General features: G+C 43.2%; 2 protein-coding genes across 6 annotated transcripts in view; both read right to left on the bottom strand.

The window, feature by feature from the left end:
• The window catches only part of LOC146009240 (alpha-2-macroglobulin-like), a 144,068-nt gene extending 135,757 nt beyond the window's left edge, over positions 1-8,311 (bottom strand). For all 4 annotated transcript variants that reach the window (XR_014444627.1, XM_083149403.1, XM_083149404.1 and 1 more), the window contains exons 1-2: positions 8,194-8,311; positions 180-363 (exon numbers count right to left, since the gene is read on the bottom strand). Coding sequence is in view for 3 of the 4 variants with exons in the window: in XM_083149403.1 (XP_083005529.1) it covers positions 180-363; positions 8,194-8,261 (252 nt within the window). In the remaining variant the exon portion in view is untranslated. The remainder of the gene's footprint in view (positions 1-179; positions 364-8,193) is intronic.
• Positions 8,312-9,636: 1,325 nt separating this feature from the next.
• The window catches only part of LOC146009239 (alpha-2-macroglobulin-like protein 1), a 135,766-nt gene continuing 119,488 nt past the window's right edge, over positions 9,637-25,914 (bottom strand). For both annotated transcript variants that reach the window (XM_083149401.1, XM_083149402.1), the window contains 3 exons: positions 18,583-18,685; positions 14,394-14,435; positions 9,637-9,927 (listed from right to left, as the gene is read on the bottom strand). In XM_083149401.1, the coding sequence (XP_083005527.1) occupies positions 9,908-9,927; positions 14,394-14,435; positions 18,583-18,685 (165 nt within the window). In that variant the 3' untranslated portion in view covers positions 9,637-9,907. The remainder of the gene's footprint in view (positions 9,928-14,393; positions 14,436-18,582; positions 18,686-25,914) is intronic.

Raw genomic sequence — 25,914 nt, 5'->3', positions numbered from 1 at the left:
GGACAGGCTTTTCTGTTGGAATTACTGTGCAGAGCTGTGGTAGAGGTGGAACTGAGTTCCCCCTACCATTAGAGGTGCTGGAACTCAGTTCCACCCAGTTCCCCCCACTTTAACCCCTGCTTAAATTACTATAATTTAGACCATAGTTAAAACATGCTTTTATGTATGATGATTTTTACCTGGACTGGTAAGCAGGTGAATACAGAGCCGATCTGGAAGGTCTTGTCTATGAGTGATGTATTCTCATTATGCAGGATCAGAGATATCTGCACCCTGCTCTCTCCCTGAGCACCCTCCAGGTGTAGGCAGATGTTCTCCGGATGATGGGAGATAATCTCTGAGGGGAAGATGACAGAATATTGCCTGTGGACAATAAATAGGTGACATTGGTTACTAGATACATGAAGGATTTCTAAAGTAAGACCTTGGTGAAAGTTGAGTTTACATCCAATAAAGGAACATACATTTTTAAAGGTTTAGGGGCAGATTTATCAATGAGTGATATTCCTGTTAGCATTCCATACGAATGATTAATGGTGCTGCAGCCAATCAATCGTGTTTGAAAGTTAGGAGCTAGGAGCTGATTGGCTGCAGCACAATCTATCATTTGCGATGAGTGACAACACGAATATTACTCATTGATAAATCTGCCCCATAGTTCTTTAAAGTTTTTGACTTGAATCTGGATTGATTACATACAGTGGCGGTTTTTACCTCTGGTGTTTTGAACGTCTACCATATTCTAATTATATTACGGACATACAGTATATCATTTTTTTATCACCATTACGGATTAACACCTTGCAATTTACCACTGTATTTTACTGTTATTTTTTTTGTTATATTAATTCACTTGTTTACATAATATGCAATTACACGTCACTAATGCAATGTTGTAAACGCTTTCCATCTTTCCCCCCCATAGCCAATCACACGCAACCCGGGAGCCACACTGAACACAAGCGTCAAGCAGACACAGGTCACCATGACCACCATCTAGCTTGCGCTCCACGATCTGCGCTCCACAGCGGGAGCCAGCACGATCAGTAACAACTTCTGCCAAACTGTACTTCCGGTTTTCCGGCCAGACGGCGTCCTGGGCAGTGTGTGCGGCAGGGTTGATGGTAAGTGTACAGCTATCCCTTTATAAGTTAAGTCACCCTGTTCATTTGATTGATTCACCTTTCGCACCTTGACAAAGGGGCGCCCAGGCCCCGAAACGTTGATGGTTTCTCACAATATAGAGTTTTGCTTGACAAGTTGCTCTGAATGCCTCTTCTTCATTGTAAAGCTATATATATATATATATATATATATATATATATATATATATATATATATATATATGTAGAAAGAAATTGGAGAAAAAGCGCAGATATGAGCAAAGTGTAAAACAAATTTTACTAAAAGTGCAGGCTCACATACATCATAGATAACAGCAAACAGCTTGCCACAGTGATATCCAACACGGTGCACCAACGACTTGAATAGCCGGGACCAGCCTTTTCGCCGCCGCCAGGGCCTTCGTGGTCAGGAACTCCAAAAGCACAGCGTTGTCAGTTTAGGCCACACCCAACCGGTTTCGTCATCTGGGGACTTCGTCAGGGGGTGTGTCACACACCCCCTGACGAAGTCCCCAGATGACGAAACCGGTGCTCATTTCACACACCAAAAATGTCAATGCAATACATCAGTGTTCAAACTGATAATCTTCAGGAGGCACACGGTAAGTTGACTACTGAATCCAGGAGTGCCGACACACGAAGTCTACATAAAGTTCGAGTCCAGAGAAAGGAACCCCGCCGGCAGGCGTAAGGAACCAGGACCCGATACTTGTAAGGCACCAGGATATCACTTATTGTTCAAGCATCACCCGTCCTGTGTGGACTGTAAGCCGCATTACGAGAGTAACACCAGCTGTGAAGGGCTGTGGTCATCAGTAACCTAGAAGCCTGCACAATCACAGAGGATCGTTTACAAATGGCTACGGGTAAGGAGGAAGGTCTGCAGCACAGAATTGTGCTTGATCCCAAATCCCTATTCAACTACTCAGAGTCTGAAGCAGACAGCATATTATTTGCGGACGATATCACCATACCCCAAACAGCGTCCACACCACAAGATTTGTTCAATGAACTGTTACAATTAAGGAAAAGGGAAACAGATTACCTGTACCACGGAATCACACTATCAAGGTACTATAAAGATAAGAAATTGCCCAGGGGTTTTCGTATCAAAAATATCCCCACTATTGGGAAATTCAACATAGACTTTTGCAAAAAATGGACCTCTATTTTGAATAAATGCTCTTGCGATTTGCTCCTATTGGTGATTGAAGAATCAAAAAGAGAAATGGATATGGCCAAAAGTAAGATAGAAAAATTTAACGCAGAGCATTTGGAAAAATTGATTGCTGATAAACAAAATGATTGGCTGGATAAGTTAACAAAGCAAATCGGACAATATAGGGATGAACTGATAAAATTTGAAAATGAAAAACGTAAAAAGGTTGATTTAGATTATGAGCAACAACGTGTGTTTGGCTGGCTGACGGGATTTAACACACAAGAAAGACGCCCTTATTTCAAAAGAACGGCAAGGAGACAATATAACACCACCATGGACGACACCACGGGGAGCGAAAGCGATACAAGGCCAAATAACAAAAGATCATCTTCAAAAAAGTTTGTCCCTTTAGGAATAAAAACGAGGGCCCAGCTATCTTCCACCGCCCAAAGTACACCAGACGGGGCGGCCAGCATCAAAGACAAAAGAAATTACAGCAAACCACCGAGATCACAGAAGATTTAATCTTCAATCTCACGGATAGAACATTCTCAAGTGATGAACTTTCTGTTTTACGTAAAGGACTATCGTTTGTGCCGACACCGGCATTTGATGTTTTGGACTGGAAAGTGGACATACATAGATTTGACAAAAATTTCAAAATCAAAGAATTTTTTGCAGACAAAGTCTCGATTGAATCGTGTGTGCCACAACAGCTACGTAAGTTGCAAAATAAATCTTCCTTTGAACCTGTCAGTTATAACGCTTCTATTAAATCATTCATTCGCATGTTGGATAATTCCATCACAGAACCAGTTGCTGTGCATAGACCTCGGCACTGGAATCTAACAGCAAATGAACGTCTAGCACTTAAATCATTGTCTGCCCTGGATGATGTGATAGTCAGACAAGCTGATAAGGGAGGTTCTATAGTCATCCAACGGTTGGATGACTATAGGGCAGAGATGGAGAGACAGCTGTCTGATAGTCACACATACAGGAAGCTATACAATGACCCTACATTGTTGTTCAAAAAAGAGCTTGATAACATTGTACATACAGCCGTGACAGAATGAATCATTTCTACAGCCATTGAAAAGGCACTTAAAGTTGAATTTCCTATTAGACCATTAATGTATATGATACCTAAAATTCATAAAAATTGTGAAAAAACCCCCGGAAGACCGATCATATCGGCCCCGGGATCATTATTACAACCCGTCTCCACATATTTAGACACATTGATCCAACCTTGTGTCCAAGCGAGACCCACTTATTTAAAGGATACATATACATTGTTGGGCCAATTAAAAAAGCTTCCGCCACTATCGGAAACCCATTTGCTATGTTCAGTGGATGTAGTAAATTTATACACCTGTATCCCCCACGAGATGGGTGTGCAGGCTGTTAAAATGCTGATTACAAACAGCATCCACTACTACGGTCCTGATGTTGAATTTGTACTAGAGTTGTTAAATTTGGTATTGCGTAGAAACTATTTCACCCATGATGGTGGGTACTACCTACAACAGCGGGGGTGTGCGATGGGGTCGAATGTGGCCCCATCGTACGCCAACGCATTTATGTTTATGGTAGAACAAGATGTGTTTTTCAGTGATTCAGAGACATAGTCCAAAATAGTGGCGTTTTGGCGCTTTATTGATGACCTGCTAATCATCTGGGATGGTACAGCAGATGAGTTTGCAGCAGTCATCAATGGGCATAATTTAACACAGAGTCCAGTTAAATTCACATTCACCACTAGTGAAGTAAATGTCAACTTTCTAGATGTCCAATTAACTAAAGTAGGCGACAAAATAAAAACGTCACTTTTCTCAAAGGCGACTGATCGCAATAATTTACTATATTCTACAAGTGCACATCCAACCCCCCTCAAAAATGCATTGCCCTACTCCCAGTTTCTCCGTGCTTTAAGAATATCAACTGATAGGCAAGGGGCGGAATTAGCACTAGATAAAATGTACAAGAAATTTGAGAGTAGAGGATATCAAAAACCTTTACTGAACAAGGCTAGAGCAAAAGCATTGGCCCTGTCACATAGTGAACTCTTTCAAGGTAACAACAATAAAGATAAAGACAAAAAGTTCACATGGTGTACAACTTATAACCATCTTAGTGACAGAGCAAACAAAAAAGCAAAACAACTATGGCCGATTGTGTCTACTGACACTGAGTTGGGGCCGATGCAGGGATCTAAATTAATGACATGCTACAGGAGGGGTAGGAATTTAAAAGACATGATTGTTAAAACTGACATAACAGGAATGGGGAAGCAGAAACCTGGTACCTTTTTGGGGAAACCAAAAATGGGGTGCTTCCGCTGTCCTAATTGTGTAACTTGTAGATATTTACAGATAGGCAACTCGTTTGCACATCCAAGATCGGGACAAAAATTTAATATCAGATTTTTTCTCACATGCAGTACAAGATTTGTAGTCTACACCATCACATGCCCCTGCTCCTTGGTATATGTCGGTAAAACCGACTGTACCTTTAAGGAGAGAATGGGACAGCACAGATCAGCGATAAAAGCAGCGCTGGTGTCGGGCACTAGTGAACAACCAGTAGCCCGACACTTTGCAAATGCTAAACACAACTTGTCTGCATTGCGCTACAAGATTATTGACCATGTACCCCCCCTGTCGAGGGGAGGTGACAGGTCAAGAAAACTGTTACAACTTGAGGCGCGATGGATCTTCAAATTGGAGACCATGGCGCCCAAGGGGTTAAATGAGGTGGTCAGTTTACAATGCTTTTTGTGAATAAACTGATAATTTATGTATCTGTGTTATGTAGGAACTGAATCCCACAGCAAGCAATTGATGAAGCATTATGCAGTATTCGTGAAGACCATAAAAAATAAAAAATATATTACCATTTATTAAAGATTTAATGAAGTCAAAACTGATTGTGGATACAGAAGTGGATTAAATTGAAGTATTGCGCTAACATTGTATATAGTGTATTGTGTATTGTGTATGTAATGTAATTTGTCTATGTGTTTTGTAGATATTTGTAAGTGTATTAGTATGTATATTGACACTTGTATTGCATTGACATTTTTGGTGTGTGAAATGAGCACTGGAGACACTTATAAGATTATTTGCGACACATGGAGTAAAGAAATGTTTTGTACTAGATGACTCCCACACCTGCTGTTCAGCCTGTGGGTGTAACTGCACTAATGAGATGAAGCTGAAACAAACACGGAAGGGGAGGTGCTTTTGGTATTTAAACCCTGTCTGTAACCACATTTAAACATGGCTTGATAAAAACGCAAATAAAGCGTTGAAACGTTGCACTTTAATCTGTGTTCCTGTCTCAATTTCTTGGGTAAGACCGGAGTGCCACTGCTGCGATGGATATGCTAAGATATCAGTGTTCAAACTGATAATCTTCAGGAGGCACACGGCAAGTTGACTACTGAATCCAGGAGTGCCGACACACGAAGTCTATATATATATATATATATATATATATATATATGTGAGGACATTGTGATAAGGCCCGCCGACAAAGGCGGAGCCATAGTTGTTCAAAATATCACAGACTATCGGCATGAATTGTATACCCAGCTGTCTTATAGGAATGTATACACAAAATTGTCATCTAATCCTACAGCCAAGTACCAACAGGAGCTTTATGCCATTTTATCAACAGCTGTTGAAGAAAATAAAATTTCTGATAAAGTGTTCAAAGCGGTATATAACGAATGGCCGGTAGTATCGGTATTATACTCTTTGCCAAAGGTGCATAAGAATGCCAAGACTCCGCCTGGACGTCAGATAATTTTGGCGCGTGACTCATTATACCAGCCAGTCGCGCAATTATTGGACTTTTTTTTACAACCACTTTTGTTGCTTAAATCCTCTTTTCTCAAAGATACTACTAGTTTCCTAGAATTACTTAACAATATTGGAAGTGTACCAGAAGGAACCATCATGGTCTGCCTCGATGTCTGCAGTCTCTATACCGCCATCCCACGGAGGGTGTTGAGGCTGTGAGAGCATTCATCAGGCAGTACCTGGATGTATCTATATTTGATCATGCTTTGTTCGTTGGGTTGATATTTTTAACTCTTAAACGCAACTATTTTTTGTTTAATGGTGCCTATTATTTGCAAGAAAGAGGGTGTGCCATGGGATCATCCGTTGCCCTCTCTTTCGCGAATATTTTTATGTTTGAACAAGAGCAAAAAACCTTTTTTGATAGATCAGAGATCAATTGTCTCTTATTGCTGTTCACACGCTATATTGACGATATTTCCATCTTATGGACGGGTGGACAAGACCTCTTACTAAAATTGTTAACTATTATCAATGCAGGGGATTCTACTATCAAGTACAATGCATCTTGAAGTACTTGCAATATTCACTTTCTAGATGTAGCAGTATCCATTAGGGATAATATCATCAGTACGGATGTCTTTTTTAAAGACATTCGGCCAGATGCACTAAGCTTCAAAAGTGATAAAATGGAGAGTGATAAACAGCCAGCCAATCAGCTCCTGCCTGGCATGTCACAGACTTTGTTTGATAAAAGTCAGACAAGAGCTGATTGGTTGGTTGTTTATCACTCTCCATTTTATCACTTTTGAAGCTTAGTATTGATCGTAACACTTTCCTTATGGCTACAAGTCACCATCCCACTGCATTAAAACACGGATTTCCGCTATCACAGATGATTCGCGTGAGGCGAATCATGAGCAATCCACTAGAGGTAGAATCTAGACTTAATGATCTGATTCGGACATTTGTGAGTAGAGGCTATGGTTGCTCTATTCTAGAACAACAGAAGCAAGGGCTTGGTTGTTTAAAGCTTGTAAAAAAGATACCACAGCTGTAATCCCATGGTCTAGTTCATTCTCAACTGCTAGTCCCATCATCAGACATGCGACTAACGCCCTGTGGCCCATCAAGACAGACCCTGCGCCTTAATAAAAAGAGACCCCTAGCGGCCTTTCGGAGAGGCCCTAATCTTAGGGATTGTTTGGTAAAAACAGACGTAACTAGTATTGGTATTCCACGACCACCCAATACGTATACCAAACCACCAGGGTACTACAGTTGTCGCTTTTGTGAAACATGTAAACACATGATAGTGTGTAAGAGTTTTAAACATCCCCATTCGGAGAAACAATTTGAGATTAGGTCAGTTATAACCTGCAAGATGTGCTTTGTGATATATGTTATTGTATGTCCGTGCGATTTGCACTATATTGGGCAGACTAAAAGGACATTTTGTAAAAGAATGGCTCTCCACCGGTCGGCCATAAACCTGGCCCTCAAATGCAGGGATGTGGACCAGCCGGTGGCTTGTCATTTCAAAACTGTAGGTCATTCCATTTCAGGTTTACGGCACTTTATCATTGATAATGTGGCCGAATCGATGAGCGGTGGCAATAGGCCAAAAAAGTTGTTGAGAAAGGAGTCGGAGTGAATTTTTCATCTCGGAGCTAGTTCACCCAATGGTGTCATGAGAAAATTAATTAATTGGAACTCTTTAATGTATAGGATTATTATGTTTTCTCATTTCTGTATAGTGTGATGTTTCACTGTTTTCACTATTATTGTACATTGTGTATTAACTGTGAGAGATGCATTGTATGCACCAAAATAACCGGTAGGTTCATATTGGACGGCTGATGGTGGTGTGGAGGTGGGGCATTATATGGCGCTGCTCCATGCCCATTGATCATTATTGCCGGGTCTGTACCTGTGACCGCTGGAGTTGGGTGATTATTGTGCAAACTCTCTAATGTTTATTTTTTAATTGCAACCAGCCCCGGACCCTGCTGTATGCATCACGTCTATGACACGCCACTGAGATGGATCGCGGAGACATACATGTACATATCAAAATACAAAATAAATAAAAATCACTCACAGTTTGGCTTCCACAGTCCCAGAGATGTGCAGGAGGATCAGCCCCACACATAAGCAGCAGGACACCATTGTGCAGGATGAGTGACCAGCCAGTTATTGTGTGCTTTTGTATGTGTATGAGTTTATTTGTTACTCTCTGTCTACACACCCACTTAGTGTTTTTTATCAGATCTCAGGATGGACCTTAAACACAGTACAACAAGTATTTGTAAAACAAACATTGGTCAGATCAAGGCTACTGGAAGCGCAGGTGGTTTTCACTGGAAATAATTAATGTACAAATACAACATTTTGGACTAGACTGTGCAAAACTGTGAGTGTAGCATTCAGCAGATAAAAAAGTTACCTCAAAAAATTATTTATGCTAAAATAAACTTTACATAATGTATAATTAGTATCAATTTCTTGGCTGTTATTTGCAGTGCGTGTAAATATAGATTCAGATATGTTTAGCAAGACATTTGAAGAGACACTGTTGGTCCTATTTGTTAAGGTAAATAATAATTAAAAAAAGAGTAGAAAATGATAATTAACACGTGGATCAGCGAATAAGCCGCCTATCCACATGCTTTCGCTACATTCCGGTCAAAATTGCAAGCGTATTCACTAATTTTTAAGTAATTTTTACCCATGCCTTTTTTGCCCCTCCCTCCTCCAAAAATTGACTAAAAATTTTGTGAAAATCACCTGTTCTGAAACACCTTTCTTATCAAGGGTTGGGATCATTTGGTCTACAGCATGATGGTCAACATTCATTAGGTCGACACCATTAGGTCGATGTGGGAAAAGGTTGACATGGGTCTAGATCGACATGGGAAAAAGTCAACATGGTTTTAAGCTGAAAGGTCATTAGTTCGACAGGTCATTAGTTCTAGTGTCTAGGTCGACATTCAAAAGGTCGACATGGAATTTTTTACAGTTTTTTTTACCCGAATGTCAACACAGTCGACATGGACACCGTTTAAAGTGCACCACATCCCCTTGCATCGGGCACGGTGCCTCGCTACGCTCGGCACACAATTTTGTTCTCTCTCCACGCCCTAATGGATGGTAGGGCATGAAATACTGCCTGTCGGCACATGTTGGCTCAAAAAAACCCATGTTGACCTTTTGACTGTCGACCTAGACACTGTCGAACTAATGAAATGTCGAACTAATGACCTGTCGAACTAATGACCTTTTGACCTAGAACCATGTCGACCTAGACCCATGTCAACCTTTTCCTATGTCGATCTAATGGTGTTGACCTAATGACTGTCGACCATCATGCTGTAGACCAAATGACCGCATTCTCTTATCAATTACCTAGTTCCCCAAAGGTGATGGCAACCATACATTACCAGGGAAGTCCAGGAACAGAGCATTTTCTCCCTGAAGGAGAGGGTCAGGTAGGTAGCCATGCATAAAAATAGACTACGTGCATAGTTGAAGGTATGTTTTTATTATTATTTATTAACCCAAAATATACATTTTCGTACTAAAAAAAAAATGATAAGCATAAATCTATCTGCAGGCTCAGCTGCATCCAAAACATATGACTTTAGCAGTAGAAAGAAAGAACAGAGAGAAGGGCTGGTGTGGAACGCATATACAGTAGATACTGGTAGACGTGTTACATATTATTGCTTCTTGGTTATGGATACAGTGACTGTGTATGGAGCTCTCAGTGCTGTGTCTCAGGTCCTCGTACAGCCAGGCCTCTGTCAGTTTCCATCTTACATTTTCACAGTATTAGCTAAAAATCAAAGCATAATATAATATTATGTCATGTCACTTTTTAACAAAAAATCCAGGTCACAATTCAGGTCAGACCCCATTTATACCCTTTTCAGACTGCAAATACCAGGTCGCACCCCGGATCGGGACCCGGGTTACCTGTTCACACTGAACAGCAACCAGGGTCACAGTCGTATTCAACCCTGGTCGTGACCAGGGTTGAAATTGTTTGTCATGGGAAGCTTGGCTGTGTCGCTTTCAGACCGCAGATCAATCCGGGTTAACACAGCAATAATTGATTTATCGGGTGTTACACTGCACCTTGGACCTAGAATATTCCTGGGCCAGTCCCTTTAACACAAAACCCCTGTCTGCCTTTCATGTCACTCACAGACACTCCCTCCAGGAAGACATCTGCATACAGAGCCATTCAGCAGCTTTTACGCATAACCCAGGTTGGATTTACACAGCACCCTTGGTCTGACCCTGGTTACTACAAGGGTTGGATTCCTGGTTACTCAAGCCGGGTTATTTTTCAAACCCTTTTACACTGAGCCACAATCCAGGAAGAGCAAGCAATAACCCTGGTTGTTGAGGCAATGGAAAAGGGTTTATAATTGCTTAGAATTGACCAGACATATGGGCCACACAGCTACAGTTTGTAAGGGCCCCTATTTATCACCTTATGCTGAAAAATGTAAACAGCACATGATAGTTTGACAGGCAAAGCAGGCCCCTCTCAGCTCTGGGCCCCATAGCAGCTGCACCCCCTGCACCTATGGCAGTTACGCCCTTGATTACGTACCTGTAATGTTATAAAAATTGGATGGTATGAGACATCAGCTCAAATATGGGTTGTTACCACCCACAAACGGTGACTTCCTGTGAAACAGTGGCTGGGTTGCGCATAAAAAAAAATACAGTTTTAGTCGCTGTTTGACATGGCTCATGCACATTGTGGCGCAGACGCATGTGTAGTTGTTCGATGATTGGTCACCATGCAAATCCGCACAATAGCAATCAGATCTGAATAACCCCCTAAATACGTACAATAGTAAATTTGGTTGGGGAACTCCCATCATATAAAACCACGGCATACGGTCACTAGGTCGATTCTGTGATGGTTGGCATACATTTGGTTGACCATTGATAGTCGACATGGCTTAGGTCGGCACCTAAAATAGGTTGACATGCCTAAGTTCGACAGCGCCAGAAGACTGACAAACGAGCATTAGGTCGACAATGGGAAAGTGGACAGTCAAAAGGTCAACATGAATTTTTCAGTTTTTTTGAGTCAACATGTGCCGACAGGTGGTATTTCATACCCAACAATCCACTTGGCATGGAGGGAGAATATAATAGTATGCCGCATGCAGCGAGGCATCGTGCCCGAAGCAGAGCACGGTGTCCATGCCGACTATGTTGACATTCTGGACAATTGAAAAAAAAAAACCTTCTGTCGACCTTTTGACCTTCCATTCCTGTTGACCTTAGCCATGGTAATCTATTTCAGGTGTCAAGCTAAGCCCTGTTGACCTTCAGTGGTCAACCTAATGCATCTTCATTGAGTCGACCCTTTGACCCATACCTTAAAAACCATAGTTTTTGGAGGAATACTGTAATCTAGTGTTCTCCACTCCCCAACAATCCTTGTTTGATTTATAGGCAGGTATTCAATGCGGCCGGCGAGGGGGTTAAACAGCGAGGATTGCAGAAAACCAGTGATCCTCGCTGTTTAACCCCCACGCCTGACGCTCGCTCTATTCAATGTTCTGGGGAAATCCTTGCCGTCACAGGACGGCGAGAATTCCCCAAAACAGCGAGACCCGCGGCCAAAGCAGAAAACTTGCTGTATTTAGTCTTGCTGGTTCTGGAGCCGCATAGGCTAATTCCCCTTCGCTCAAAAAACGGAGCGAGGGGGAATTGGCGTAGGAGGGGGCTGCATTGAATACTGACAGGTTGAGTGGTGACAGCGAGCAGGAAGCCCTGCTCGCTGTCACCGCTCACCCACAGCATTGAATATCCCCCATAGACCAGACATGAAAATATAACTCATAAACCTTACTAAATTCTATAGGCAATACACAATATCCATAAGAAATTCAAAATGAAAATTCTTGATTGTAGAAGAAAAACAAAAGTAGCAGCTGATACCCCTTTCCCACTGCAGGCTTTACACGGTAAAATGCCGTTTTTTTAGCCTTTTTAAACGGCTAGAGCTGCAGTGGGAAAGCTCCAGGTTGCTTTACACGGTTAACAAATACCGGTATTTGTTAACCGGGTAAAAAGCAGTGTTTTTACCGTGTAAAAGCCGTTTTTTTGGCAGTGGGAAAGGGGTAGCCCTTTACCCGTTAAAAAAAAAAACGGCATGGGGTCCCCCCCCCACTGCTGTAACCAGCACCAGGCTGAAGGAGCCGGGGCTGGTATTAAAAAAATCAGGAAACCCGACAAATAGGGGTTCCCTGATTTTTTACAACCAGCCCCAGGCTCCAGGTCCGGGGCTGGTTCCCAAAATACGGGGGACAAAATGACTAGGGGTCCCCCGTATTTTAAGAACCAGCCCCAGGCACAACCAGCCAGCAGGGTAATGCCACAGCCGGGGGACACTTATGATATAAGTTCCCGCGGCCAAAGCATTAACCCTACCGACCAGTCAGCCTGGCCAGGGGCCCTGGGGGAGTGGGGACCCCCCCAATAAAGGGGTCCCCCCCCTCCAGGACTTACCTGACCAGGCTGAAGCCTGGTGCTGTCCTCGATGCCCCTGGGCGGTGGGCATCGAGCTGATGGTATGGTGTAAAAAATAGAATAAAAACCATTGTCTTTTACTGGTGAACTATGAGTCCCAGCAAGCCTCCCCCGCAAGCTGGGACTTGGAGAACCACAAGTCCCAGCCTGCGGGGCATTAAAGGGCCCGCTGGGTCTTGTAGTTCCACAGTAAAAGAAAGAGTTAAATAAACACACTGACACACGTGAAGAAATAAAAGTTTAATACATACATAACACATACATACTGATACTTACCTATCTTGAGCCCGTAGGTAGCCCTGGTCCTGATGTCCTGGTCCGTGTCGGCGTCTATATCCATGTCGGCATCCCTGTCGGCAACGGCGTCGGCGGTCCGGAGTCCGAAGAAATCCATTTGGGAAGCTGTGGAAGGAAACCATACTCACCTGTCCCAGCGCGACGTAGTCCAGGTAAGGTCTTTGCAAAAAAAACAAACCGACACCCGAACCAAGCGAACAGGCAGAGAGCCGCACGGTGTGTTTACATCGTGCGGCTCCGCCCCCGAATGCCGCTATTGGCCGCCTTGCGGCCTAGCGGCCAATAGCGGCATTCGGGGGCGGAGCCGCACGATGTAAACAAACACCGTGCGGCTCTCTGCCTGTTCGCTTGGTTCGGGTGTTCGATTTGTTTTTTTTGCAAAGACCTTACCTGGACTACGTCGCGCTGGGACAGGTGAGTATGGTTTCCTTCCACAGCTTCCCAAATGGATTTCTTCGGACTCCGGACCGCCGACGCCGTCGCCGACAGGGATGCCGACATGGATACAGACGCCGACACGGACCAGGACATCAGGACCAGGGCTACCTACGGGCTCAAGATAGGTAAGTATCAGTATGTATGTGTTATGTATGTATTAAACTTTTATTTTTCACGTGTGTCAGTGTGTTTATTTAACTCTTTCTTTTACTGTGGAACTACAAGACCCAGCGGGCCCTTTAATGCCCCGCAGGCTGGGACTTGTGGTTCTCCAAGTCCCAGCTTGCGGGGGAGGCTTGCTGGGACTCATAGTTCACCAGTAAAAGACAATGGTTTTTATTCTATTTTTTATACCATACCATCAGCTCGATGCCCACCGCCCAGGGGCATCGAGGACAGCACCAGGCTTCAGCCTGGTCAGGTAAGTCCTGGAGGGGGGGGACCCCTTTATTGGGGGGGTCCCCACTCCCCCAGGGCCCCTGGCCAGGCTGACTGGTCGGTAGGGTTAATGCTTTGGCCGCGGGAACTTATATCATAAGTGTCCCCCGGCTGTGGCATTACCCTGCTGGCTGGTTGTGCCTGGGGCTGGTTCTTAAAATACGGGGGACCCCTAGTCATTTTGTCCCCCGTATTTTGGGAACCAGCCCCAGACCTGGAGCCTGGGGCTGGTTGTAAAAAATCAGGAATCCCCTATTTGTCGGGTTTCCTGATTTTTTAATACCAGCCCCGGCTCTTTCAGCCTGGTGCTGGTTACGGCAGTGGGGGGGACCCCACGCCGTTTTTTTTTTTTTAAATTCCCCCCCCCCCCCTATCTTTACACTGCTTAAACGGGTTTTTAAACGGGTAAGTGTGAATGTGACAAAAACAGCTTTTAAACGGTAATTTACCGTTTAAAAGCTGCAGTGGGAAAGAGTCTTTATGGCTCTTACCCGTTTAAAGACCCGTTTAAAAAAAACGGGTCATTACCCGTGTAGGCAGTGGGAAAGCAGCATGAGAGTCTCTTACCAGGACTGCAGGGGTGGCTGTATTCCGCTATTGCTTGTTCATCTGCAAGATAAGCATAAAAAAGTTTCAGTTCCATGCAATCCTAATTATATATATATATATATATATATATATATATATATTAGCACCTAGAATATTGGTGTTTCATGTTGTTTTGTGTCGTTACACTTTCTCCTCATATGTATTGTGGGTGGTGCTCCCTGTCTCAAAATATAACATGTAGAAACAAAAAAGGAGAAGAGAGAGAGAGATTTTTTTTGGTGCACTCTATGGATACTATTATTGGATTCCAATGACAAAGCAGGGTTATTAAAAATTAACTTTTATTACAATTCCCTAAAAAATTCCCTTAGTTTAGGGTATATTTTATATTTATTTTTTGTGTTTATTTAAAACAAAGTAAGTATAGAAGAAGTGCAAAAAGTTTTGAAAAGAATAGTGATTAAGAAAACAGTCTTAACTGTTTGATCGTGGTGTCGGCTGTTTGATTTAAAGTTCTATTTCCCGGGCTGATAATGCCTCAAATACATTTTTATACGTTTTACTTTGTCAGTGTGTTGTTTCTTATGTACTACCTGTTCTTAATTGCTAGGGGCTTATATTGGGGGATATTTTCTGCATATTGCAACAATTGTACTGAAAATGTTTCAAACCCCTTCAAGCTCTGAGTTTTGTTTTATGTCGATCTAATGGTGTTGACCTAATGACTGTCGACCATCATGCTGTAGACCAAATGACCGCATTCTCTTATCAATTACCTAGTTCCCCAAAGGTGATGGCAACCATACATCACCAGGGAAGTTCAGGAACAGAGCATTTTCTCCCTGAAGGAGAGGGTCGACTGGCAGGAAGGTCGACCTGACTTAAGGTCGACATGGGCCAAGGTCGACATGACTTAAGGTCGAATTTGCATAAAGGTCGACATGAGGAAGGTCGACTGGTCATAAGGTCGACATGGGTTTTTCACTGTTTTTTGATCCGAATGTCGACACAGTCGACATGGACACAGTTGGCAATGAGAATCGGACCCTCGCATCGCTCGCTTCGCTCGCGATTGCTTCGGGCACGGTGCCTCGCTGCGCTCGGCACACTATTTTATTCTCCCACCACGCCCTAGTGGATGGTAGGGCATGAAATACCGCCTGTCGGCACATGTCGGCTCAAAAAACAGTGAAAAACCCATGTCGACCTTATGACCAGTCGACCTTCCTCATGTCGACATTTATGCAAATTCGACCTTAAGTCATGTCGACCTTGGCCCATGTCGAGCTTAAGTCAGGTCGACCTTCCTGCCAGTCGACCTAGTGGGGTCGACCTAATGACTGTAGACCTAAGTTCATTCTAATAGATGACCGCATCCCATCCTGAGAGTTAGCTGGAATTGCTTAATTGCCTATTATAGGTAATAAAATCCCAGGTTATATTAGAAACAACTGTTTCCTTATTATGTCGTGTACCTGTAAATATGTCTGTTGTATGACATTTAATACATGTGAACTCAAAGTGTCACTCATAGTTTATTGATCTCCCAGGGAGTCCTCACAGAAACACGGCAGCGGGACCGTCAGTCCGTGCCCCCCGTGTTTGGGTCCCTGTTATCTCAAATGGCCTTATTCTACTTCACTCTTTTTGACAAAATCCTTCTTAGATGGACAAAACCATGTGCACTGCAGGCGGGGCAGATGTTACTTGTGCAGAGAGAATTACATTTGAGTGGGGTTTTACTATATCTATATTGCAGTGTAAAAATAAAGCAGCCAGTATTTACCTTACACAGACATAAAATAACCCCCCCCCCCCCCTGCAGTGCACATGGTTTTGTCCTTCTAAGAAGGATTTTGTCAGAAAGAGTGAACTAGAATAAGGCCCAAAGTGAGCTGTAAGACAGGTGAACTACCTATTACTGGTAGTAGGTTTCGGGCTGGTATTACAGATAGGTTATTTTGTTATATACACGTAAAATTATCACCTGATTTTATGGGAGAGGGGTATATTGCTGACCTCGCAGTGACATTCTATTGTGAGTACCACCGTGATGTTTATTTATTGTCTTGAATCAGAACTAGTGCTGCTGACACATGTCATCGGTATCCCTTGTGGCTGTAATCCCATACCCTTGCTCATAGGGGATAAGGCCATTTGGTCGACAAGCATTGGGTCATCACCATTAGGTTGACATGGGGATATGTTGACATGGTTCTAGGTCGACATGGGTCAAGGTCGACATGGGTCTAGGTCGACAGGTATACGTACTAAAAAATAAATATAAAATATACCCTAAACTAAGGGAATTTTTAGGGAATAATAGTATCCATAGAGTGCAACAATAAATTCTCTCTCTTTTCTACTTTTTTGTTTCTACAAAATGCTGGACCGACCTAGCCCCAGTCCACTTCTGCAATTTAACATTTCGTTAGCCAATAAAAAGAATGTGATAAAGGGGAAGAGGACACAAGAGAAGTCTAAAGGCCCATACACACTATTAGAATATCTTTCCAATCTGGCTGGTTTGAATGAAAACCTGGACCGATTTTTCGGCCGATCGGTCGAAAATCGTCCACTCGGCAAAAAATCGTTCTAGTGTGTGGGCATCTTTAGTCACCTGTGCTCAAGCATGGATATGACTAAAACCTATGTTATTATATTGTAATGTGCCTTGAGGACCAAGGTTGGGAATGCCTTAGGTAGTGTGTTGACCCCAATATACTGTTTCTTGTTGTGTAGGTACCCTCTGTTAGTTAAAAGTGATTTGAATTTGTGTATCGCCCATAATTTTTCTTACTACAAAAATATGCAGTAAAAATATATAAAATAGTTGATAAACGAAGAACTATAAGTGATTAAAAACTGTTCACTGCTTTGGTTTATTTTTATTTCTTTCTTATATCAACTTATTTTATTTAACAATAACTGTTACAGCTATGTAGTATATGGTGTCTCTTAGGGGATATTCAATGTTGGGCCACGACTGTCGGGCTGGCCTGACAGCCGTGACCCGGTCCCGTTCTCGGTCTGCTCGATGGAGAATTTGCAGGTGGGATTTAATGTCCCGCCTGCCGTGGGTCGAGAAGGGGGCGTGGCCACAAGAAGTGGCCAGGAATCGGTGAGCTGCGGCCGGGAGCTCGTCAATTCCCGTCCATTCTCGGCCGAACGAGCTCGACTGCTTGTGCAGTCGGGCTCATTCTGCCGATATCCACTGTTCAATGCTGTTGGGGAAGACAGCATTGAATAGGGCCCCCGCAGCCATATCCCCCTAAGGGTCCCCAGTAACAAGGGATGTGAGAAATGTAACATATCCCCAACTTAATATCAAATATTTCACTTAATGGCCAGTTTCTTTCTTCGTTGTCCTGTTATGTTACTTTCCCCATATTTACATACTATAACAGGACAATGTGGAGAGTTTTAATGGATTTTAAAACATTTTCAATCTTACTTAGATAGTTATTTATTAAGGAGACTTAGCTATTATTTATTTCTTTACAGTTTCTTATATAGTGCAGCATATTGCGTTGCGCTTTATAACAGGAAACAGTGATCATAAAACAAAGGCCCTTATTCTGATCGGTGCGGAAATTCCCGCATGCGGACGGACCGCCGATGTTGATCGTCTGCGCATGTGCAGAGGTCAGTCTGCGCATGTGCAGGCGATTTCGCCGCACGGATTCTTTATACGCCGCACAGGGGGCGTAGAGGGGCGTGAGGGGCTACTTAGCCTCATTACCCTATGCATACGCCCCCCGTTTCATGGGCGTTCCCATGCAAACGCGGGGCGTATGCATGGTAATGAGGCCGTGACGCGTGGGTACGGGGCGGGCATCTGACATCGCCGGATGTCAGCTGCCCGCCCCTATACATGATTTCACACGGACAAGTGTCCGTGTGGTCTTGTGTTGCGGGACCTGGTGGAGCGTGCGGCCCTGCATTCGATGTTCGGCGACCATCGAATGCAGGGGCTGCTCCCACCATGGAGGAGGCGTATCCCCGTACAATTTCATGCGGATCGCCACATATCCGCATACGGACGGCAGGTGGCAAACCGTATGGAAGGCGGGGATTCGCCTGCACGGTTGCGGCCGCATATTCTGATCGGGCCGCACCGATCAGAATAAGGGCCAAACTTAGAAATCTCTAAGAATTCCTCCTAAGAGACATTTAATTGTCACATTACTATACGGGGATCATTTACCTGTCTCATAGTAATCGTACACTTTTACGGTCGCTGGTTTTAGATCCTTAACTTCAATATCCCGTGTCACCTCGAATGAATAGTGTTGAGGGCTACGTCCTACCTGAAGAGTTCAAAAATAATACAATGAATAAAAATAGGGTTAACAAGCAGCATGAATTGGCGAAGAAGAGGGTGACATGGGGGTAGATTTACAAAGGAGGATTTTGTCAAAGCTGATTATTATTGCCGGCTCTTACTGATGAATTAATCAAAGGTGACTTTAAAATAAAACTTAATTTTTTTAAAAATAATTAACAAAATCTTATGGAAAGTACATTTTGACCAAGAACAGGTTCAGGAACCCAGTTTCTGATGATGTCATATTTAATTAGAGATCCCAGAACTGGGTCCCTGCTGAAAAATAGCACTGCCTTTAACCATTTGAAAACCCACTCCTTAGATCTATCCCATGGTATTATATAATGGAACAAAACCTATACATACACAGGTCTTGGAGAAAGATAACATGGACAGAGATAAAGGGCCTTATTTTGGTTCATTCTTTCTGACAAAATCCTTCTTAGATGGGCAAAACCATGTGCACTGCAGGTGGGGCAGGTGTTACTTGTGCAGAGAGAATTAGATTTGGGTGGGGTTTTACTTCAAAGTGAGATCTATATTGCAGTGTAAAAATAAAGCAGTCAGTATTTTCCCTGCACAGAAACAAAATTACTCACCCAAATCTAATTCTCTCTGCACATGTTACATCTGCCCCCCTGCAGTGCACATGGTTTTGTCCATCTAAGAAGGATTTTGTCAGAAAGAATGAACCAAAATAAGGCCCAAAGTGACAGGCTGTGTTTGAAAAAATGACAGTTATGAGCTTTATCTCTCCTAATGGCTTAGTACATAGAGGGCTGATTCTAAGACTGATACAGAGACTGTAATTGAGGCAGACTGGGAAACCGTGGGGTTCATGTATCTGCAAGCAGAAGCCGATGCCACCGATTGTTTTTATGCCAGCCGTGCTACTGTTATAATCAGTATCACTATTTATATCGGTCCCATACTAGGTGGAAGAGATTGATCAAAAAGATTGGTCTTCCCTGTCCCCATATGCATGTATATGCCAGATGCAAAATGATAATTAATAATAATAATAATAATAGGGTTGCTATATTTTAGTTATGTCATGTCCACGTCAACAGCAATTGCATTGCAGAAAATCATCAGAATGCCAAATACCGTACATGACAAACACAAAGCAGCAGACATCATAAGAGTACAAAATAGAAAGGGGGATATATGGATGGTGGATCACAGGCGCTTGGTCTGATGTGTAAATATTATTCACTTCTTGAACCCAAATGGATAAAAAATAATAATTTTTATTGTAGCATCCTGCAGTTGGGTTACCCCAGACAGAAAAAATACAGTCTCCTTTACGTGACCACCTCCACCTGTGCCTTGACAAAGATCCCTTAGTGGATTGAAACGCGTCGGCGGCAGCAGGTGGATGTGGTCAACCATAAGCTATGTACACACACTTCGTTTTGCTTTAGATTCGATGTTAGATTCGATTTTCTATTAGATCTGGCTTTAGATCTTCCCATTCGATTTGGCATTAGATCTGTACTTTTGCATTAGATATCGATTTCGATATCGAATTTGATTTACATTCATGGTACATTGTACTGATTTACTGGATCAAATTCGATATTTCCTTGGCTGCACAGTCTATTTTTCTTTTCGATTTTTAGAAAACAGGAGCGCGCATGGAATCGAATGCAGATCGAAAGGGTCCTAAAAACCATTCAATGTGAATTCGATTTTGCTTCTATAAGCAAAATCGAATCGAAAACAGGGGAAAATCGAAGCGTGTGTACAGGGCTTTAATTTTACAATTACTTTTTATTCATTGTTTTTTTTTTGCTGCACGTCCAACTCAACTAACCCCTGGAGGGTTTTCTCATACGGATCCCACAGAGCAAGAAACCATCACATTAATTCCTTTTGTGAAAACCGGCAGGAACTAACAAAAGACGGCTAACAGACTTGCCCCTGAAATACCGCTGGAAGCCGGGACCATGGGTGCGGCGGGGAAGAGAGATCTTTTGCGGCTAGGAGCTATAGCCCGAACCTAAAGGACGATAAGAACACGGGAGTGGAGATATGAACTTTTACATCCTTTACCCACCCGTGTAATTTCAGTGATATTATGTTGCTTTTGGATTGTGCTACATTTTAAATGAGACAGTTTCTCTTTTTTTTTTTTTTTTTTTAAGGAGACTGTATTTTTTCTGTCTAGGGAAACCCAACTGTACGATGCTACAATGAAAATAATTATTTTTTATCCATTTGGGTTCAAGAAGTGAATAATATTTACACATCAGACCAAGCACCTGTGATCCACCATCCATATATCCTGCTTTCTTTTTTGCATTGTTTGTCTAGAAGATTGAACTAGCAGGAGGGAGGAAATAGGCTGGTGGGAAGGGCGCATTTGATTTTATTACACATCCCACAGTGTATCATAAAAGTACAACATACATCATGGGATGGATTCTGAGTTGGGAGCAAATAAAAAAAAGAACATACCACATTGCAATGCACCACCAATTATTTATTTCTGCATGCAGGGTAAATACTGGCTGCATTTCCATGTAGCCCATGCCTGTACATTCTGCAGAGTTTTATTTTTATACTGCAAGTTGGATTTAAGTAATAAGATATCCCTCTCACATTTACATCTCTCTGCACATGTTACATCTGCCCCACCTGTAGTGCAGCATGGTTTTACCCAGGGGAAGAGTTCAGAATCAGCCTCAATAGCACCATCAACATTGAATGGTTGTGTCTAGATCCACTTCTGTTTAATGGGTAGGATGTGACATTAGCTGAGGGCAGAAGTAGTTAGATGCCACCAGAGCGGTTTTTATTTTATTTCTGGTTTATTACATAGTTACATAGTAGGTAAGGCTGAAAAAAGACTTGCGTCCATCTAGTTCAACCTGGTATAGATATCCATTGCTGATTTGGTTGGTTCTGGTATTTTACAGACAAATTATATTTCTTATTTGTACCCATGGATGTTTTTCTCCAGTAAATGTTTGTCCAACTTTGCCTTGAACGCATTTAATGAGCCAGCCGTTACCACCTCTCTGGGAAGAGAGTTCCAGAGTTTGACTGTTCTGACCGTAAAGAAATTCTTTCTACTAGCTGAATGAAATCTTTTTTCTTCTAATCTATACTCATGCCCTCGCGTCCTAGATTCCTTTCTAGTAGAAAATAGGGTGTGTGACAGTTCCTTATATTGGCCCTTGATATACTTGTACATGTTGAGCATGTCCCCCCTTAAACGTCTCTTTTCTAATGTAAATAGTCCCAAATTGCTTAATCTCTCCCCGTAGCTTAAATTCTCCATTCCCCTAATAAGCTTTGTTGCTCGCCTTTGGACTTTTTCTAATTCTATGATGTCCTTTTTATAGTGTGGGGCCCAGAACTGTACTCCGTACTCTAGGTGAGGTCTCACCAATGCTTTATATAGTGGCATAATTACCCTTGAGTCCCTAGTTTCCATTCCCCTCTTAATACATGCCAGAATTTTGTTGGCCTTTTTTGTAGCTACATTACAATGGGCACTACATCCTAGATTGCTGTCTATTTGGACTCCTAGATCCTTTTCAAGTATGGAATTACCCAGTTCCTCTCCGCTAAGGTTGTAACTTGCACACTGGTTGTGTCTCCCAAGGTGCATAACCTTACATTTATCTACATTGAACCTCATCTTCCATTTTTTTGCCCACTCATCTAGAATTGCAAGATCATTTTGAAGCATTGTGACATCTTCTGGTGATTTGATGACTTTGCTAAGTTTTGTATCGTCCGCAAAGATGGATACATTGCTGAGTAACCCTATCCCAATATCGTTAATAAAAATGTTAAACAAAATGGGCCCCAAAACCGAACCCTGGGGCACTCCACTTAGTACCGGTATCATATCTGATACGGCACCATTCACAACCACTCTTTGTTCTCTATTACATAGCCAATTCCCTACCCATCTGCAGATATTTTCACCCAATCCTAGGTTCTCCATTTTATTAATCAATCTCTTGTGTGGGACAGTATCAAATGCTTTAGCAAAATCTAGGAAAATCACATCTACAGCATTTCCATTATCGAGATTTTTGCTAACCTCTTCATAGAACCCTAGTAGATTAGTTTGGCATGAAGGTGTAGGTTATTTTATTAAATTGCAGGTGGCACGCTCCACTCGACACAGATTTATATCCCCCCTCCAGGTATACGTGGACCCAGTGCATACTACCCAACATCGGCCAGGAGTAAAGAGGGACACCTTGTGCAGCTGAAAATTTTGGGGGCATGGCCTAGTGGCACGGGGGCATGGCCTTTTCCCACGAGGCCACGCGCCATTTTTTTTGCTGCTGTGGGGGCATGGATAGTGGCTCTGTGATCTGTTGGCTATGTCCCCAGCCCCTCAGGCTGCAAAATTGACGCAGGAATGTCCCAAAAAAACGGGACGCAGGAATGTCCCAAAAAGCGGGACAGTTGGGAGGTATGCCCAGTGCATGATGGGAAAACTCACAGAACAAAAGGGGTTCTAGCCCCAATCATATATAATACAGTATAGCCCTATTATAGCACACAAAAGAAAAAACACCATGAACATCAGTTGTATAAACACAGCTGTGCCCGGCTGAGCCACATGTTACTTGGTAAGCAGACAGAAGGCTATTTTGTGCAACTGAAGCTACAGTAAAATGGACAGTTCAGGTGGCTGTATTAAAACTCAGGACTAACGTAGATTTACTAAGCAGTGACGGTACTTGTGTATTATCTCGGGGCCCGTCGCATCGCATACCTTAATTAGTGGTATGCGATGGTATACAATGCGATATTCGGGTGTAAAGACCCGCAATGTACAATAAAATATCGCATAGCATCGCATACCAGCAAAATGGCATGCGATGCAATGCGATTTTTAATTGTACAAGCACCCTGATGGGTGCTTACTATATTAAATACACCCCCATTGTCAATGCCACCCCCACTATCAACGCCAACCCGAAGCATGGCGAGCGGCGGCGGTACGCGTACTCCGACCTTTTCATACCCCCACTTTCCACGTCGGCGTGGAGTTGACTTTAGTGCGGCGAGCGCAGCTAGCCCCGCGAGGGGACGCGGAATACATGCCAAGTAATCCGCATCCACTTGCCACGCTTTGGGCTTGGTGGCTCGCTGCGCTCGTCACACTATCTAAAATCAAGTCCACACCCACGTGGATAGTGGGGGTTTGAAAAGGTCGGAGGACGCATACCTCCATCCCTTGCGGGCTCGCTGCGCTCGCCACGCTTCGGTTTGGTGTTGATAGTGGGGTTGGCGTTGACAATGGGGGTGCATTTAACATAGTAAGCATCAGGGTGCTTGTACAATTAAAAATCGCATGTCATACAATTAAAAATCGCATCTGATCGCATAGCATACAATCGCATCGCATGCGATGTGATAATACACAAGTACCGCAGTGACTTCTGCAAATCTGCTGATTTTGAGCCAAAAATGTTAAATGTCAATAATCTAAAATACAAAGCACGCCTAGATTACTTTTTTTGGCATTTAACAAAAACCACCAAGAATCGTCAGCTTGCAAAAGCCGCTGCTTAGTGAATCTAGCCCTAAGAGATAAACTGAGTGAACCTCCTGGCTTCAGATCTTTACATTGTTATCATCCAGGATTCAGGACATGATAACATCTATTCGTTACTAGTAGACTTTCAGTTGTTAATATCTGAAAACTGTATTTGAAAAAATAAAAAAAGGAGTTATTTTTTTCCAGCTTCCTACATTTCTCCTGTGCATTCTAAATGTTTAAAGCTGATTAAGTTATTTAGAACATGACCCTTATTTCTAATGCCCCTTTCCCACTGCAGCCTTAAAACGGTATTTTGCCGATTTTTGAGGGCAAAATACCGTTTAAGGCTGCAGTGGGAAAGCGCCAGAGTTGAAATACCGTTTAAAGTTAAACGGTATTTCAACCCGTTTTCAGAGCAGGGTTTTGCACGGTAATCTACCGTTTAAGATGCAATGGGAATGCATCTTTAAACGGTAGAGATGATTGCTGATTTTTTTCAGCAATCATCTCCGTGTGTGTACGCTGCCGGGCTGAAAGATTAACCACTTTCAGCCCGGCGGTACGCCCCGCTGCCCCCCCCCTCCCCCTCGCCCCCATCCTGTTATACCCCTTTTACACGGGTCCCGTGTAAATGGCGGTGTACATGGTCCCGCTGCGGGTGCAGGCACCCGCAGCGGGTCCACAGCGTGCAGCGCTGGGCAAGATGTGCCCAGGTGCTGCGGGAGGAGGGGGGTCCCTGCTGCTGCTGAGGGGAGAGGGGGTACCTGTCAGCCTGACACGGCGCTGCCGCTGCTGTATCTCCCCCCCGGCGGCCGCTGCCGCTGCTGTATCTCCCCCCCGGCGGCCGCTGCCGCTGCTGTATCTCCCCCCCGGCGGCCGGTTCTTGCGGCGGATGTACAGTCAGTGTCGGCGGTCCCTCTGGCGCAGGGGAAATAGTACTTATTTCCCCTGCGCCAGAGGGACCGCCGACACTGACTGTACATACGCCGCAAGGACCGGCCGCCGGGGGGGAGATACAGCAGCGGCAGCGCCGTGTCAGGCTGACAGGTACCCCCTCTCCCCTCAGCAGCAGTAGGGACCCCCCTCCTCCCGCAGCACATGGGGACAGCTTCCCCCCTCTACCCCCACAGCACCCGGGGACAGCTTCCCCCCTCTACCCCCTCCAAGCTGCCTGTCTATCCTTGTTGATAGATATATATCTATCTATATATATATAGATCTATATAGATATATATATATATATCTATATAGATATATATATATAGATCTATATATATATATATATATATATATATATATATAGACATAGATCTATAGATCTATATATATATATATATATATATATATATATATATATCAACAAGGAAAGAAAGGCCTGACCCATTGTCACAGGCACTAAACGTTTTGAAGAGCTAAAACGTTTTACCTGCAATGGGAATGGTACTTAAATGGCATTTGAAACTGTAATCTGCTGCAGTGGGAATGCTAAATACCATTTAAGATTACCTGTAAACTAAAACGGGTCTGCAGTGGGAAAGCAGCATAACACCCTGTGCTACTGGGGAAAAAGACAAAACATATTATATTTATATTGTTAAAACTACAACGCAATATGTAAAGAAAGCTAGGTAAAGCGGTAGACACGTCTAACATAGAATAATATGGGTCACACAGCAATAATGCCAGGAGCAGTA

This window comes from Crinia signifera, chromosome 6 (genome assembly GCF_055691185.1).
Source record: "Crinia signifera chromosome 6, ASM5569118v1, whole genome shotgun sequence".
NCBI classification, from domain to species: Eukaryota; Metazoa; Chordata; class Amphibia; order Anura; family Myobatrachidae; genus Crinia; species Crinia signifera.
This window is presented reverse-complemented; position numbering and strand designations above follow the sequence as displayed.